This window comes from Balaenoptera borealis (genome assembly GCF_965194805.1).
Source record: "Balaenoptera borealis genome assembly, chromosome: 19".
Classification (NCBI taxonomy): Eukaryota; Metazoa; Chordata; class Mammalia; order Artiodactyla; family Balaenopteridae; genus Balaenoptera; species Balaenoptera borealis.
The window spans coordinates 19,743,444-19,761,771 of NC_138878.1; the positions used below are offsets into that span (position 1 = coordinate 19,743,444).

The 18,328-nt window shown below is 39.6% G+C and overlaps 2 protein-coding genes across 5 annotated transcripts in view; one reads left to right on the top strand and one right to left on the bottom strand.

Moving 5' to 3' along the window:
- LOC309617191 (uncharacterized protein) overlaps positions 1-18,298 on the top strand; it is a 661,226-nt gene extending 642,928 nt beyond the window's left edge. For both annotated transcript variants that reach the window (XM_082369112.1, XM_082369113.1), the window contains one exon: positions 10,250-18,298. In XM_082369112.1, the coding sequence (XP_082225238.1) occupies positions 10,250-10,287 (38 nt within the window). In that variant the 3' untranslated portion in view covers positions 10,288-18,298. The remainder of the gene's footprint in view (positions 1-10,249) is intronic.
- LOC309617194 (uncharacterized protein) overlaps positions 1-18,328 on the bottom strand; it is a 549,153-nt gene that overhangs the window by 51,865 nt on the left and 478,960 nt on the right. The window contains exon 1 of one of the 3 annotated variants that reach the window (XR_014237785.1): positions 16-8,115. The gene's annotated coding sequence lies outside the window, so the exon portion shown is untranslated. Of the gene's footprint in view, positions 1-15 lie in introns of those variants that run through there. The other 2 variants (XR_014237786.1, XR_014237787.1) reach the window with 2 other exon arrangements.

Here is an 18,328-nt window from a genome sequence, read left to right on the forward strand (position 1 = left end):
ACCCCATATTCATACCTGTGCAGCCTTCTCCATTTCCTCCTGCGTCTCAGGGTTTCCTGATGGCAGTGAAATCACTGCATCCTTCATATGTCTCTATTACAAGGTACAGTAGAGATGGATGGCTCACCCACTGCTGTTGGAAAGTTCTGTTTTCTTTCCCCCTTGGAGACCTGATGCCAGCAGTCAAGTGTTACTTCTGTGTGAATAGAGCGTGAATTAAATTCTTGATAAAATTTTAATCTTCCAAAGAATGCTACGAGGGAAGCTGGATGAGTAAACAGGCCACAAAAGGAAAGGTAGGATTCCCCAAATCATTCAGCCAGTTGGTTGTGGCTCTGGAGATGGAGGAGGAATCTCTTTCCCTGGGCCCTCCCATCCTACTTGGAGTTTACGAAGCCTACCTTCAGTCAGGGCATTTATATTTCCTTCTGCCTAGAACCCAGTTTCTCCTGTTCTTTTCTTGGTTGTGCTTTTCAGACCTTCATCCATCAGGTCTTTGCTCAAATGGCAGTCCTTCAGAGAGGCCTTACCTGACCACTTTATTTTTTTCGTAAAGACTTAACATGATCTGCAGTTTTTCAGTAATTTAGTTGTTTGTCTGCTTATTTATTGTCTGGACTTCCTCTAGCATTTAACTCCTTCTTCACTACAGTAGCCCCTGTGCCTCAGAATCTTATTGTGCTCCTCCCAAATACTGGGAGAATAAATGAACTGGGGGTAAAGTATGCCTTAGATGGTTACCACATGGTAGGAGCATCACCTGGGATCACCTGTATTACATCATTGTCAGAAATGCACAGCCTCACCCTAGACCTAGAATCAGAGTGGGGGCCCAGCACTCTACATTGTAACAGGCCCTCCAGGTGCTTCTGATGCATGCTCCAGCTTGAGAGCTACTAGTGGGGCAGTGCTTCTTTACTGATCTTGACTATGCATCTGAACAGACCTAGGATACCTTAGTAGAATGCAGATTCTTGTTCAGTAGGTCTGGGGGGGCAGTGTCAGAGAACCTGCATTTCTAACAAACCCAGGTGGCACTCATGCTGCTGACCACTTACTTGCCACTCAAGTAAGTGGTCAGCAGCATCTTTGCAGTAACCTGGGAAGCTGTAAAAAATCACTGATGCTGGTCCCTCCCTTAGATGTTCTGATTTAATTGGTCTGGAGTACAGCTATACTGGGTCTTTTTAAAAGCTCCTCAGGCAATTCTAATGTGCAGTCAAGGCTGAGAACTACCACCCTGGAAGGTTTTCAGGTGTGTGCATCCTCAGAACACCAGTGGGTGTGCGGACAGGTGACGCACTGCAGCTCAGGGCAGCTCTGAGCCAGGGTATGCATAGAGTTCAGACACCATAAGACACAAGACCTGAGAGTTCTGTGGGAGACCTAAAAAAGGAAATCTATGGGGAGACAAACTCACTCAAGGAGGAACTGTAAGCAGTGGGGGAAACTAAATCCCTCAGCCCACTTACCAACCTAGATCAGCAAACACATCCACTCAATACAAGGATTTGATGATGCTCAATCCATACAGATCCAATGATGATTTTGTCCTGAAGATAAAACTCCTATGGATAAACAAATGTTCCAGGGATTACATTAGCTGGCCAGGTTAATTTAAAATGACTCCAATAATTAGTTTTGTGCATTCAGTTTGTTATTAGTGCAGATGCTTTTCATAGAAGGGACAAAAGCTCCTAAATGAAACCTCTCTGGCTTTTCTGTCATTCCTCTGAACTTGTGTTCTAAAAAATGCATCATGCATTCAGAGGGTTCACTAGATTTAAAATAAATCATCCCTTTGGTGTACACAGCCCCATATACATTGGGTTATATACCTTGAGATGAAGAGACATAAACAGGTGGTGTCTTGTTTTGTCTTTTGTTCCTATTAACATGCCCAGTGGGACTTCTTAAAAGAGGTTTGATGTTTATTAGGATGTTTTCAAGAATGCTCTCTAAAATGAACAAGAACATGAATATAAATACTGTTCGTAATAAATTAGATAGATTTTTAAAAGAGGAATGTGAAAGAAGGCATTATGAATGTAACAAACAAGATGCAGGAAGTGGGTTGCTACCCTGAATCTACCTCCCAGATTCTCCATTTCATCATCTCAGGATGCTATAGGGATGAACAGGAAGTTCTGGGAGGCATTATGCAGAATAGTGTTAAGATACCACGTTTGACTAAAAACAGAATTACCATATGATCCAGCAATTCCACTCCTGGGCATATATCCAGACAAAATGCTAATTCAAAAAGATACACGTTCCTCTATGTCCACAGCAGCACTATTGACAATAGCCAAGACATGGAAACAACCTAAATGTCCATCAACAGATGAATGGATAAAGAAGATGTGGTGAGGGTGTTGGCCCTGCCCACTCGAGCCTGGGAAACCTACTGAGCTCTCAGGCCAGTCCCCTGCCCTACAAAGCCCTCTCCAGGCCACATGGGTCCTGGGGGCATAGGAGGGAGGCTGGGGGAGAACAGGAGGGGTGCTCCAGGACCTGAGGAGCAAGGGCATTGGCCCCACCCACTCAGGCCCAGGAAGCCTTCTGGGCTCCCAGGTGGGGACCCCTGCCCTCTGAGACCAGAGGCAGGAGGCATGCCTGGGCCCCTTCTGTTCTGTAAGCCCCACACCCCCCTGCACAGCTTGCAGGAGCTTGGTTCACAAGCTGGGGGTTGGGCAGAAGCTCCTGCAGTGGGAGCTCTGAGTCCAAACCACTGGACTAACAGAGACCCCAGGGAATATCCATCTGAGTGAGGTCTCCTAGAGGTCCTCATCTCAGCACCAAGACCCAGCTCCACCCAACAGCCTACAAACTCCACTGTTGGAAGCCTCAGGCCAAACAACCAGTAAGACAGGAACACAATCCCACTCATCCAAAAAAAAAATGAGATGGCAAAAAAATATGTCACAGATGAAGGAACAAGGTAAAATCCTACAAGACCAAATAAATAAATGAAGAGGAAATAATAGGCAATCTACCTGAAAAAGAATTCAGAGTAATGACAGTAAAGATGATCCAGAATCTCAGAAATAGAATGGAGGCATGGATTGAGGAAATACAAGAAATGTTTAACAGAGATCTAGACGAACAAAAGAACAAACAAACAAAGATGAACAACGCAATAACTGAAATGAAAAATACACCAGAAGGAATCAATAACTGAGGCAGAAGAATGAATAAGTGAGCTGGAAGACAAAATGGGGGAAATAACTGCTGAGAAACAGAAAAAAGAATGAAGAGAATTGAAGACAATCTCAGACACCTCTGGGACAACACTAAATGCACCAACATTTGAATTACAGGGGTCCCAGAAGGAGAAGAGAGAGAGAAAAGGACCTGAGAAAATATTTGAAGAGATTATAGTGGAAAACTTCCCTGACATGGGAAAGGAAATAGTCACTCAAGTCCAGGAAGCACAGAGAGTCTCATACAGGATAAATACACCAAGACACATATTAATCAAACTAACAAAAATTAAATTTAAAGCAAAAATATTAAAAGCAGCAAGGGAAAAACAAAAAATAACATACAAAGGAATCCCCATAAGGTTATCAGCTGATTTTTCAGCAGAAACTCTGCAGGCCAGAAGGGAGTGGCAGGATATACTTAAAATGATAAAAGAGAAAAACCTACAGCCAAGATTACTCTACCCAGCAAGGATCTCATTCAGATTCGATGGAGAAATCAAAAGCTTTTCAAACAAGCAAAAGCTAAGAGAATTCAGCACCACCAAACCAGCTTTACAATAAATGCTAAAGAAGCTTCTCTAGGCGGGAAACACAAGAGAAGGAAAAGACCCACAAAAACAAACCCAAAACAAACAATTAAGAAAGTGGTAACAGGAACATACATATTAATAATAACCTTGAATGTAAATGGATTAAATGCCCCAACCAAAAGACACAGACTGGCTGAATGGATACAAAAACAAGACCCATATATATGCTGTCTACAAGAGACCCACTTCAGACCTAGGGACACATACAGACTGAAGGTGAAGGAATGGAAAAAGATAATACATGAAAAGGGAAATCAAAAGAAAGCTGGAGTAGCAATACTCATATCAGATAAAATAGACTTTAAAATAAAGACTATTACAAGAGACAAAGAAGGACACTACATGATGATCAAGGGATCATCCAAGAAGAAGATATAACAATTGTAAATGTTTATGCACCCAACATAGGACCACCTCAATACATGAGGCAAATACTAACAACCATGAAAGGAGAAATCAACAGTAACACAATAATAGTAGGGGACTTTAACACCCCACTCACAGCAATGAACAGATCATCCAAAGAGAAAATAAATAAGGAAACACAAGCTTTAAATGACACAATAGAACAGATAGAGTTCACTGATATTTATTGAACATTCCACCTAAAAGTGGCAGAATACACTTTCTTCCCAAGTGCACATGGAACATTCTCCAGGATAGATCACATCTTGGGTCACAAATCAAGCCTCGGAAAATTTAAGAAAATTGAAATTGTATCAAGCATCCTTTCTGACCACAACACTATGACACTGGAAATCAATTACAGGAAAAAAAAACTGTAAAAAGCACAAATACATGGAGGCTAAACAGTGCACTACTAAATAACCAAGATATCACTGAAGAAATCAAAGAAGAAATAAAAAGTACATAAAAACAAATGACAACGAAAACACGACGGCCCAAAACCTATGGGACGCAGCAAAAGCAGTTCTAAGAGGGAAGTTCATAACAATACAATCTCACCTCAAGAAACAAGAAAAATCTCAAATAAACAATCTATCCGTACACCTAAAGCAACTAGAGAAAGAAGAACAAAGAAAACCCAAAGTCAGTAGAAGGAAAGAAATCATAAAGATCAGAGCAGAAATAAATGAAATAGAAACAAAGAAAACAATAGCAAAAATTAATAAAACTAAAAGCTGGTTCTTTGAGAAGATAAACAAAATTGATAAACCATTAGCCCGACTCATCAAGAAAAAAACAGAGAAGACTCAAATCAATAGAATTAGAAATGAAAAAGGAGAAATCACAACTGACACTGCAGAAATACAAAGTTATAAGAGACTACTACAAACAACTCTATGCCAATAAAATGGAAAACCACAAAGAAATGGACAAATTCTTGGAAAGGTACAATTTTCCAAGACTGAACCAGGAAGATTTAGAAAATATAAACAGACCTATCACAAGTAATGAAATTGAAACTGTAATTAAAAATCTTCCAACAAACAAAAGTCCAGGACCAGAAGGCTTCACAGGCGAATTCTATCAAACATTTTGAGAAGAGCTAACACCAATCTCAAACTCTTGCAAAATATTGCAGAGGGAGGAATACTCCCAAATCCATTCTATGAAGCCACCATCAACCTAATACCCAAACCAGAAAAAGATATCACAAAAAAAGAAAATTATAGGCCAATATCACTGATGAATATAGATACAAAAGTCCTGAACAAAATACTAGCAAATAGAATCCAACAACATATTAAAAGGATCATACACCATGATCAAGTGGGATTTATCTCAGGGATGCAAGGATTCTTCAATATATGCAAATCAATCAATGTGATACACCATATTAACAAAGTAAGGAATAAAAACCATATGATCATCTCAATAGATGCAGAAGAAGCTTTTGACAAAATTCATCACCCATTTATGATAAAAACTGTCCAGAAAATGGGCATAGCGGGAACCTACCTCAATATAATAAAGGCCATATATAACAAACCCACAGCAAACATCATACTCAATGGTGAAAAACTGATAGCATTTCCACTAAGATCAGGAAAAAGACAAGGATGTCCACTCTCGCCACCCTTATTCAACATAGTTTTGGAAGTCCTAGCCATGACAATCAGAGAAGAAATAAAAGGAATACAAATTGGAAAAGAAGTAAAACTGTCACTGTTTGCAGATGACATGATACTATACATAGAAAATCCTAAAGATGCCACCAGAAAACTGCTAGAACTAATCAATGAATTTGGTAAGGCTGCAGGATACAAAATTAATACACAGAAATCTCTGGCATTCCTATACACTAACAACAAAAAATCAGAAAGAGAAATTAAAGAAACAATCCCATTTACCATTGCAACAAAAAGAATAAAATACCTAGGAATAAACCTCCCTAAGGAGGCAAAAGACTTGTACTCAGAAAACTATAAAACACTGATAAAAGAAATCAAAGATGACATAAACAGACGGAGAAAAATACCATGTTCTTGGAAGAATCAATATTGTGAAAATTACTATACTACCCAAAGCAATTTACAGATTCAGTGCAATCCCTATCAAACTACCAATGGCATTCTTCACAGAATTAGAACAAAAGAATTTTACAATTTGTATGGAAACACAAAAGACCCCGAATTGCCAAAGCAATCTTGAGAAAGAAAAACGGAGCTGGAGGAATCAGGCTCCTGGACTTCAGACTACACTACAAAGCTACAGTAATCAAGACAGTATGGTACTGGTACAAAACCAGAAATATAGATCAATGGAACAGGACAGAATGCCCAGAGATAAACCCACGCACATATGGTCACCTAATTTATGACAAAGGAGGCAAGAACATACAATGGGGAAAACACAGCCTCTTCAATAAGTGGTGCTGGGAAAACTGGACAGCTACATGTAAAAGAATGAAATTAGAACACTCCCTAACACCACACACAAAAATAAACTCCAAATGGATTAAAGACCTAAATCTAACGCCAAACACTATAAAACTCTTAGAGGAAACCATAGGAAAAACACTCTTTGACATAAACCACAGCAAGATCTTTTTTGACCCACCTCCTAAAGTAATGAAAATAAAAACAAAAATAATCAAATGGGACCTAGTTAAACTTAAAAGCTTTTGCACAGCAAAGGAAACCATAAACAAGACAACCCTCAGAATGGGAGAAAATATTTGCAAATGAAACAACGGACAAAAGGATTAATCTCCAAAATATACAGACAGCTCATGAAGCTCAATATCAAAAAATCAAATCCAATTAAAAAATGGGCAGAAGACCTAAATAAACATTTCACCAATGAAGACATACAGATGGCCAAGAGGCCCATGAAAAGATGCTCAGCATCACTAATTATTAGAGAAATACAAATCAAAACTACAATGCTGTATCACCTCACACCGGTCAGAATGGCCATCATCAAAAAATCTACAAACAATAAATGCTGGAAAGGGTGTGGTGAAAAGGGAACCCTCCTGCACTGTTGGTGGGAATGTAAATTGATACAACCACTATGGAAAATAGTATGGAGGTTCCTCAAAAAACTAAAACTAGAACTACCGTATGACCCAGCAATCCCACTACTGGGCATATACCCTGAGAAAACCATAATTCAAAAAGAGACATGTACCAAAATGTTCACTGCAGCTCTATTTACAATAGCCAGGACATGGGAGCAACCTAAATGTCCACTGACAGATGAATGGATAAAGAAGATATGGCACATATATACAATGGAATATTACTCAGCCATAAAAAGAAACGAAATTATTTGTAGTGAGGAGGATGGACCTAGAGTCTGTCAGACAGAGTGAAGTAAGTCAGAAAGAGAAAAACAAATACCGTATGCTAACGCATATATATGGAATTTTTAAAAAATGGTACTGATTAACCTAGTGGCAGGGCAGGAATAAAGACGTAGACATAGAGAATGGACTTGAGGACACAGTGGCAGGGAGGAGGAAGCTGGGGCGAAGTGAGACTAGCATCGACATATATACACTACCAAATGTAAAATAGATAGCTAGTGGGAAGCAGCAGCATAGCGGAGGGAGATCAGCTCAGTGTTTTGCGACGACCTAGAGGGGTGAGATAGGGAGGGTGGGAGGGTGGCTCAAGAGGGAGGGGATGTGGGGATTTATGTATGCATATGGCTGATTCACTTTGCTGTACAACAGAAACTAACATAGTATTGTGAAGCAGTTATACTCCAATAAAGATCTATTAAAAAAAAAACCCTCACTACTATATATAAAATAGATAACCAACAGGGACCTACTGTATAGCACAGGGAACTATGCTCAGTATTTCGTAATAATCTGTAAGGGGAAAGAATCTGAAATATATGTGTGTGTGTGTGTGTGTGTGTGTGTATATATATATATATATATATATATATATATATATATATATAAACTGAATCACTTTGTTGAACACCTGAAACTAACACAACATTGTAAATCAACTATACTCCAATTTTTTTAAATGATGAAAAGTCATAAAGAAAAATGATATGGTGTATATATATACAATGAAATACTTCTCAGCCATAAAAAAGAATGAAATAATGCCATTTGCAACAACATGGATGGACCTAGAGATTATCATACTAAGTGAACTAAGTCAGAAAAAGACAAATACCATATGATATCACTTACATGTGGAATCTAAAATATGACAGAAATGAACCTATCTATGAAACAGAATCACAGACAGAGAAAACAGACTGGTGGTTGCCAAGGGGAAGGGGGTTGGGGGAGGGATGGAGTGGGATGCCGGGGTTAGCAGATGTAAGCTATTATATATAGGATGGATAAACAACAAGGTCCTACTGTATATAGCACAGGGAACTATATTCAATATCTTATGATAAGCCATAAGGGAAAAGAATATAAAAAAAGAACATATATATGTATAACTGAATCACTTTGCTGTACAGCAGTAAGTAACACAACATTGTAAATCAACTATACTTCCTTTAAAAAAAAAAAAAAAAAAAAAGACCAGGTTGGGAGAGTCTAGGAGGTGACATGACCATACCCTTTTTTGGGAAGGATCTCTTACAGGCCCCACCCCAGTGGAGGTAGCCAGCCAGAGCCAGGCAAAGTCTGTATTAAATGAGCCTGTCCTCCCTGGTCATAGTTGATTGGTAGACACAGTGTAAACCTGGCTAAGTTATCTCTCCAGAAAATCAGAAAATTGAAATAAGGTGATACCGAGTCTGGGAGTCTTAGGAATGAGCCACTTGAATGCATCAGTCTAGAGCAGTGCTCTGGTGTAGAACTTTCTCAGTGATGGAAATGTTGTATAGCTTGCACTGTCCAATACAGTAGCCACATGTGGATATCAAGCAACTGAAATGTGGCTACTGTGACTGAGGAACTGACTTTTAAATTTTACTTAAATTTACATTTAAATTTAATAGCTAGTGTCTATTGTATTGGACAGCACACCTCTAGAGGCCACTTTTATGGCCTTCAGCTTCTACTAAGGAATCCCCAGAGCCTCTTTGGTTATCTCCTTTGCCAAGTTCAGCTGTTGCATCAGTTTCATAAGACACCCTAGGAGCTTTTCAATAAATCCCCCAATTTACTTCAGCTAGCCAAAGGTGCCTTAATTAAGATAGGGTGTTAATTAGGTTAAAAACTTAAATACCGTCCTTTTGCAGAGGGATGTCTGTCCATCACATTAAAACCATCCAGATGTGAAGATGCTGGACCTCCTCTTGCCCATGGGTATTCTACCAAAGTAGGAATGAAGAAGGTGGATTCTTTAATGCCTAATACCCTAAGCAAACTCTCTTATGAAGTCACAGGGCAATCCTATTTGAAATAGAAAAGAATTAGTGGCGTGACTTATTTATGTCAGAGTTACATGAGACTCAGCATTAGCCTGGGGATCTGGAAAATTTGAGCTCACATTCTACCTTTCCTCTTTCCCTGGATGAGATGTGACAAGCTATGTAGTCACTATAAGTCTCAGCAGCCTCATGATTTTAAGGAAGCCTTAAAACTAGACTATCATTAAGGTCATTCTACTTCTATTAGACTGTAATAAGCTATAAGCCGTGAGGGCCCTGCCACCGTCTTACTCACTGCTGTATCCTCACAGAGCCAGTGTGGAATAACACTGTAGTTGATGGCATCTCGGATTGGGTCCAGGGGGCAAATGGCAACTTCATCTTGAAGGTGAACCAGATTTGGGCCAAAGGTTAACAAACTCCTGAGGTTGTACAGGCAGTCATTCCATTGGGAGTGTCCCAATTTGACATTCATGGGCACAGTCTGACTACGGGTGACCTTGAGCCTCTTCTCTATGCCATGAGCTTGGTTCCCCTGATCATAAATAATAAGACAAATGGGGACTTTACAATTTAAACATTGCAACCATTATCACACAATAGTTTATCTAACTCTAACAAGTTTGTGAGGCATCCTTGTCTTACCATCACTGCCACCATCATCACATCATTGTTACTCCTTTGCAGATGGGGACACCAAGGCTCAGAGAGAGGAAGCCAGCTGATGCAGATCCCACTGTTAATAAGTGGATGAGGCAGAATTCACAACCGGGTCTTCTGACTCTAAATTCAACACTTAGTAGGGAAGAACATCTGTATCTGCTTTAAAATTTTATGGAGACTGATGAAATACCGTACGTTTAATACTTTGGAGAGAAAATGTGAAGCAAATAAAGTTTGCATTTTAAGAGATGAGAAGGGCAAGGGTGTCATTCTTTTTTGGGTCTGGATTTTGAGGTATGTTCTTGAAAGTTTGGTGCTTGGTTGTTACCTACAGTATAAAACTAGACTAACAATTATGGGGAAATCTGGAGAGCAGACCTTCCATGTAAGCCAGATTACTGTTGTCCTATGTTTAATTGTAGCCAACTCATCTTAATATGAAGATGGTTTGATACAGAAAGCTAAATGAGGTGTCTAAGATCACAGAAATAAAAGCTGACCAAGCCAAAATTCACATCTCAGATCTGACTGCAGAGCTCAAGTTCTAATGCAACGATTTCCTTCTTGTTAATTATGACCCTTTAATAAACTTTCACCTTAATGATTCTTCTGTGTTTTATTGGTACCACATGAAAAGAAGCCAGTATCCACAATGGTGATATCATAGGACTTCTAGGGGTCAATATGATGGTGACAAAACCATTGGCATGAGAAACCCCAAGGTGAGGTCAGACTTTCCTAGATATTTCCTCACTGGTGCCAACATCGAAATAAAATACCATGGATTTTCTTAAACATGGGGGTGGGAGATGAGGCAGAAAACTACCATAAAACTCTTACTAGATCATATCTGACAGAATGCACCTTATTCATCTTGGTACTACATAACCAAGCTCAGAGCCAGATACAGTAGAATCTGTTGGATATATGAATCATTCTGACTCCTAATACTGATAATAGGTAAGCTCACACACACTGTGCTCCAGCCTTTGTCTTATTTTAATCTCCTGTAAAGCACCATTTATGTATTACATGTGCAGAAGGCAAGAAGATGAATGTGAGGTTAACACGTATTATATTTTCTCATTAAAAGTTATAGTCACCTATTACAGGAACACCATCACTTGAGGTATGTGGTTAAGGAAGAACCTGTATTTGGACCAAAATGAGATCCCCTCCAGAAGGTTCTACTTTATCAGGGACATCATGGGGCATGGTGGGAATTTTTTGAACAGGCCAGGCCAGGTGAGCATCCGTGAAGCCCATGCTGAGGATGCGTTTGGGGGACCTTAGATGTTTAGGTCATTAACACCTGAAGTTATTCCTCTCACAACAGGCTATCTTGGAGATGGATAGCCACCTACTATGAAAGTGAGATTTCATGGTTTCTAGGTTAGTGATGACTTTGATGTTCCAGTGCTGGGGACTACTGATCTGTCTTTGGTCTGAATTCACCTAACCTACTTTATGGTCTATAATAAGCGACTGTTGGACTAGAGAGTTTCTATCAGGATCAAGGGCTGAAATCACATACATGGCTCTTCTGTTTGTAACTCTCATGCTCCCAAGAGTGAGAGGCAGTCAAAGACGGTGTGACCAGGAATGTAGAGAAACTCAGGTAATGGCATGTCATCAAGAACCGGAGGGCACTGAGATGGTTAGTTAGGAGGGAGAGATGCTCGTAAGGAAGGAAAGATTTGTTTTTCACATTCCTCTAGGGCTGGTTATCCAATGATAATCAAAATGTTCTGTTTGATCCAAGAATCAATGGGAGGGGGGATTACGGAAAAAGAGATTTTACCTAGACCGAACGTGCCTTAAGACAAGGGGCCATGTCTATGCCATAATCTCCATGTGTCACACATTGTGTCAACCACGCCATCCAACATTAACAACTGTTTGTTGACAAGCTGAACAAAATGATTAAACTTATTCAACAAGGGACTTTATAGGAGTCAGAATTGTCTGAAAAGTATAAGGACTTCCTGGGCTGGTTATCAATTCTGTCACTAGATGCTTATTATCAGAGTCTGGATAGTCACCTGTCAGGTGATCTGTCCATGTGAGAGATGCCTTGATAGGCAAGTTTCTAAGAAGCCACAGTGATACAAACATAGTCCACTATGGTGGACACATTATAATATAAATCACTAATCATATATCAGTCCTTGGAGTCAGTTGCATTAGTGAAGTAGGTTTGGGATTTGAATGGCAAAGACCCTGAAGTGCGAGGGAGAGCTCTGACTGGGGAGGAGGACATAGTAGGGGAGGCCAGGTCTTCGATTAAAAATGTACCGTTAGAACAACCAGTTATAATGTTGCCCAGAAACCTAATGTCTTTCCCCCCAGGACCTGTTGGCTGCTCTGCCAAGGTCTTGGGGGGTTACCTTTTGTGAGTCTGGTGGAACTAGAGAGGAACTTCCATCTCTACCAACTGGACGCATTAGTTGTCATTTCTCTATTATCAGGTTTTCCCCACACCCTTGAATCAAGAGTTTGACAGATACCTACTTACAATGCATACGTGCATCTATCCATCTGTACATCCCTCTCTTCCCCATTCCTGGAAAGTACACTGTAGTGGGCTTCAAGTGATCTGCTATAAACTTCCATGTGACCAGGGCCAAGTCACTTAATCTCTGTAAAAGGAGGCATCTGCTGAGTTTCCTCCTAGAGTCTTTCCCTTTTCTAATGTATCATTACACAATGTGCAGTACAGGCACAGTGCAGGCTAAAGATATAACACCTGTTTCCTAATCTAAGGGAACTTTGGATCTCGATTTGGAGAGTCACACAAGTGATAACACAAGGCAACAACCAAAGCCACATGACTGGGCAGAATATGGTTGTGTTGAAAGAAAAGAGGGAGCGGTAAGTTCTGCTAAGGGTTAGGAGAGGGAGAAATCCCAGGGAGGAATTCCTGGAAAAGCTGGATAGAGAGCTAGGTTTTTATTGATAAGAATTCAACTGATGGTGAGCAGCAAGGAGGGATCGGATCAAGATGGCAGAAGAGCAGGACGTGGAGCTTACCTTCTCCCACAAATACATCAAAAATACATATACATGTGAAATGAGGTTCTCACAGAACATCTACTGAATGCTGGCAGAAGACCTCAGACTTCCAAAAGGGCAAGAAAATCTCCACATAGCTGGATAGGACAAAAGAAAAAAGGCAAAAAAAAAAAAAAAAAAAGGAATCAGGACAGGCCCTGCGCCCCTGGGAGGGAGCTGTGAAAGAGGAAAGGCTTCCGCACCCTGGGAAGTCCCCTCACTGGCGGGGAGATCAGCCAGGACAGAGGAGGAGCTTCAAAGACTTGAAGGAGAGGGCAGCAACCAGTTTGCAGAGGGCAAAGTGGAGAGAGACTGCACAGATGGTCCGTGCTGCTGCCTGGCACTCCCCAGCCTGAGATGCTCCCCTGCTGGGGCAGGCAGAGGCTGGGTGCTGAGGCTCGGGCTTCAGAGGTCAGACCCAGGGAGAGGACTGGGGTTGGCTGCATGGAGACAGCTTGAGGGGGCTAGGGTGTGGTGCTCCACAACCAAGGGAGTTTGGGAAGAAGCCAGGGCCCGCCAGAGAGTCAAGGTGCCATTGTTTTGGGATATGAGAGGAGAGGGGCAGGACCACCATAGGAGCTTCTTTATCCAGGCATGCAGTCTCAGGTGGCAGGGTACTGCCTACTTGCATTCTAAAGGCAGGTGTGAGCCACTGCTGCCATCTAAGACTCCAGACACAGGCGCGGACTCCTGCTGCCTCCAAGGGTCCCACAGCTGGGCACCAACCACTGTCCCCATCTCCTTGGGAGCGTGCGCAGCCCACCACCTCCAAGGGTCCCATGCCTGGGCACCAACCACTGCCCCCGCCTTCCTGGGAATGCACCTGGGCCTCATACCTGCACACCCCCTATCAAGGGGATAATGGCAAGCACACACTGAGTAAAGAGATGGCAAGCATCCAAACCAAAAACAGCCCCCATGCCAAAAAAATATTAAATCCACACACGTTATGCAGGGATGCTCCCACGTATAAATAGTCCTCCAAGACTACAACAGATAATTGCTTCTCCTAAATTCACAGAGTAAGAGAAATATAATCAAAATGGAGAAGCAGAGGAATCACTCCCAGTTGAAAGACCAAGAGAATTCCCCTGAAGGAACAAACAATGAAACAGACCTCTTCAGTCTAATAGACAGAGTTTGAAAAGGAGGTAATGAAAATACTGAAGGAGTTAATAAAGGCTATTGCCAGAAATTCAGATTAGTGTAAAAAGGAACTAGAAACTATAAGGAGGAGCCAAGAAATATTAGACAATTCATTTGCCTAGATGAAAGCTGAGCTAAAGGCAATGAATAGCAGAAGGAATAATGCAGAAGAAAGAATAAGTGATCTGGAAGATAGAATAATGGAAATTACCCAATCAAAACAGTGGACAGAAAACCAAATGAAAAAAAATGAAAGCAATATAACAGACCTATGGGATAATATAAAGCATGCCAATCTACAGGGATTCCAGAAGGAGAAGAAAGAAAAGGGGATTGAAAATGTATTTGAAGAAATTATGGCTGAAAAATTCCCAAACCTAAAGAAGGAAACAGATATCCAGATACAGGAAGCACAGAGGGTCCCAAATGAGAGGAACCCAAACAGACCTACACCAAGACATAGTATAATAAAAATGGCAGAAGTTAAAGAGAGGATTCTAAAGGCAGCAAGAGAGAAAAAAAAGTTAATTACTCTTTTAACTTTCCCTAAAGGGAACTGCCATAAGGCTATTAGCTGATTTCTCTACAGAAATGCTGCAGGCCAGAAGGGAGTGGCAAAAATATATTCAAAATCTTGAAAGGGAAAAATCGGCGACATAGAATGCTCTACCCAGCAAAATTCTTTCTCCTCCTATTCTAAATGATAAAGAATTTCAGACAAGCAAAAACTAAAAGAATACAGCAATACTAAACCCACCCTAAAAGGAACACTGAAAGGTCTTCTCTAAATAGAAAAGAAGAAGATACAGGAAGGAGAAAATCACAATTGGAAAGTAAATCGCTTAAATTAGCTAGTATACCGATCAAAAAGAAAAAAAAACTGTGAAAGCAATGATGTACACAAGGAATAGCAAAAGGATAAACATGAAGATGTAAAAAAGGACATCAAAGTCATAAAATATGGGGAAGGAGGGTAAAAAAATGTAGATTCTTTTTTATAGAATGTATTTGAGCCTATATGACTATTAGTCTAAAGCAAGCAGATACACGAAAGGGTTAACATACTTGAAAAACAGGGGAACCACAAATCAAAAACATACAATAGATTCACAAAAACCAAAAAGACTAGAACACAAGCATAAAATAAAATCATCAAACCACAAAAGGAAAAAGGAACAAAGAATAAACATAGAATTAACTGGAAAATAAGTTTTAAAATGACGATAAATACATATGTATCAATAATTACCTTAAATGTCAATGGATTGAATGCTCCAATCAAAAGACAGAGTGGCAGACTGGAGAAAAAACAAGAGCCTACGATATGTTGCCTACAAGCGACTGACCTTAAGGCAAAGGACACACATAGATTGAAAGTGAGGGGATGGAAAAAGATATTTCATGCAAATGGAAATGACAAGAAAGCAGGAGTTGCAATACTCATATCAGACAAAATAGACTTTAAAACAAAGGCCATAAAGAAAGATAAAGAAGGACACTATGTAATGGTAAAGGATCAATACAAGAAGAGGATTTTACACTCATCAATACATATGCATCTAATATAGGAGCACCCGCATACATAAAACAAATACTAACAGACATAAAGGGACAAATTGATGGGAATACAATAATAGTAGGAGACTTTAACACCCCACTCCCATCAATGGACAGATCTTCTAGACAGAAAATCAGTAAGGCAACAGAGATCCTAAATGATACAATAGAACAGTTAGACTTAATTGATATTTTCAGGACATTACCTGCAAACCCCCCCCAAACAGAATACACATTCTTTTCCAGTGCACATGGAACATTCTCTAGGATTGACCACATACTAGGGCACAAAACTAACTGCAACAAATTTAAGAGTACAGAAATTATTTCAAGCATCTTCTCTGACTACAACAGCATGAAACTAGAAATCAAACCACAGGAAAAGAAATGAGAAAAAAAACAATCACACGGAGACTAAACAACCTGCTATAAAAAACCAATGGGTCAACAAGGAAATCAAAAAGGAAATTAAATAAATACCTTGAGACAAACGACAATGAAAACACAACCATACAAAATCTATGGGATGCAGCAAAAGCAGTTCTTAGAGGAAAGTTCATAGTGATACAGGACTTCCTCTAAAAACAAGAAAAATCTCAAATAAATAACCTAACATACCACCTAGAATTATAAAAATAAGAACAAAAAAAACCTAAAGTCAGCGGAAGGAAGGAGATAATAAAGGTCAGGGAGGAAATAAGTAGAGATTTTAAAGAAAATAGTAAAAATCAATAAAACCAATAGCTGGTTCTTTGAAGGGGTAAACAAAATTGACAAACCTCTGGCCAGGCTAACCGAGAAGAAAAGAGAGAGAACCCAAATAAACAAAATAAGAAATGAAAAAGGAGAAATCTCAACCAATACCGCAGAAATACAAAAAAATCATAAGAGAATACTATTAATAATTATATGCCAACAAATTTGACAACCTAGAAGAAATGGACAACTTCTAGAAACATACAGTCCACCAAGACTGAATCAAGAAGAAATAGATAATTTGAACAGACTGATCACTAGAAGTGAAATAGAATCTGTAATTTAAAAACTCACTACAAACAAAAGTCAAAGACCAGATGGCTTCACAGGCGACTTAAAGACTTAAATATAAGACACGACACCATAAAACTCCTAGAAGAGAGCATAGGCAAAACATTCTGACATAAATTGTATGAGTGAGTGTTTTCTTAGGTCAGTCTCCCAAGGCAATAGAAATAAAAATAAACAAATGGGACCTAGTCAAACTTACAAGCTTTGCACAGCAAAGGAAACCATAAACAAAGTGAAAAGACAACCTACAGAATGGGAGAAAATATTTGCAAATAATGTGACCGACAAGTGCTTAATCTACAAAATATACAAACAGCTCATACAACTTAACAACAAATAAACAACCCAATCGAAAATTGGGCAGAAGACCTTAATAGACATTTCTCCAAAAAGACATACAGATGGGCAATACACACATGAAAAGATGCTCATCATTGCTGATTATTAGAGAAATGCAAATCAAAACCACAATGAGGTACCACCTCACACCAGTCAAAATGGCCATCATTAAAAAGTCTACAAATAACAAAGGCTGGAGAGTGTGTGGAGAAAAGGGAGCCCTCCTACACTGTTGGTGGGAATGTAAATTGATACAGCCACTGTGGAGAACAGTATGGAGGTTCCTCAGAAAACTAAAAACAGAACTGCCATATGATCCAGCAATTCCACTCTTGGGCATATACTTGGACAAAAGTATAATTTAAAAAGATACATACACTCCTATATTCATATTCACAATAACCAAGACATGGAAACAACCTAAATGTCCATCAACAGTTGAATGGATAAAGAAGATATGGTACATATATATGATGGAATATTACTCAGCCATAAAAATAATGAAATAATGCCATTTGCAGCAACACAGATGCAACTACAGATTATCATACTAAGTGAAGTAAGTCAGAAAGAGAATGACAAATACCATATGAGATCACTTATATGTGGAATCTAAAATATGGCACAAATGAACCTATCTACAAAACAGAAACAGACTCACAGACATAGAGGACAGACTTGTGGTTGCCAAGGTTGGGGGTGGGGGAGTGATGGGTTGGGAGTTTGGGGTTAGTAGATGTGAACTATTACGTTTAGAATGGATAAACAACAAGGTCCTACTGTATAGCACAGGGAACTATGTCCAATCTCCTGGGATAAACCATAATGGAAAAGAATATTAAAAAAATAATTTATATATATGTGTATAACTAATTCACTTTGCTGTACAGCAGAAATTAAACACAACATTGTAAATCAACTATACTTCAATTTTTTAAAAAATAGAGAAAAATAAAAAGAAGC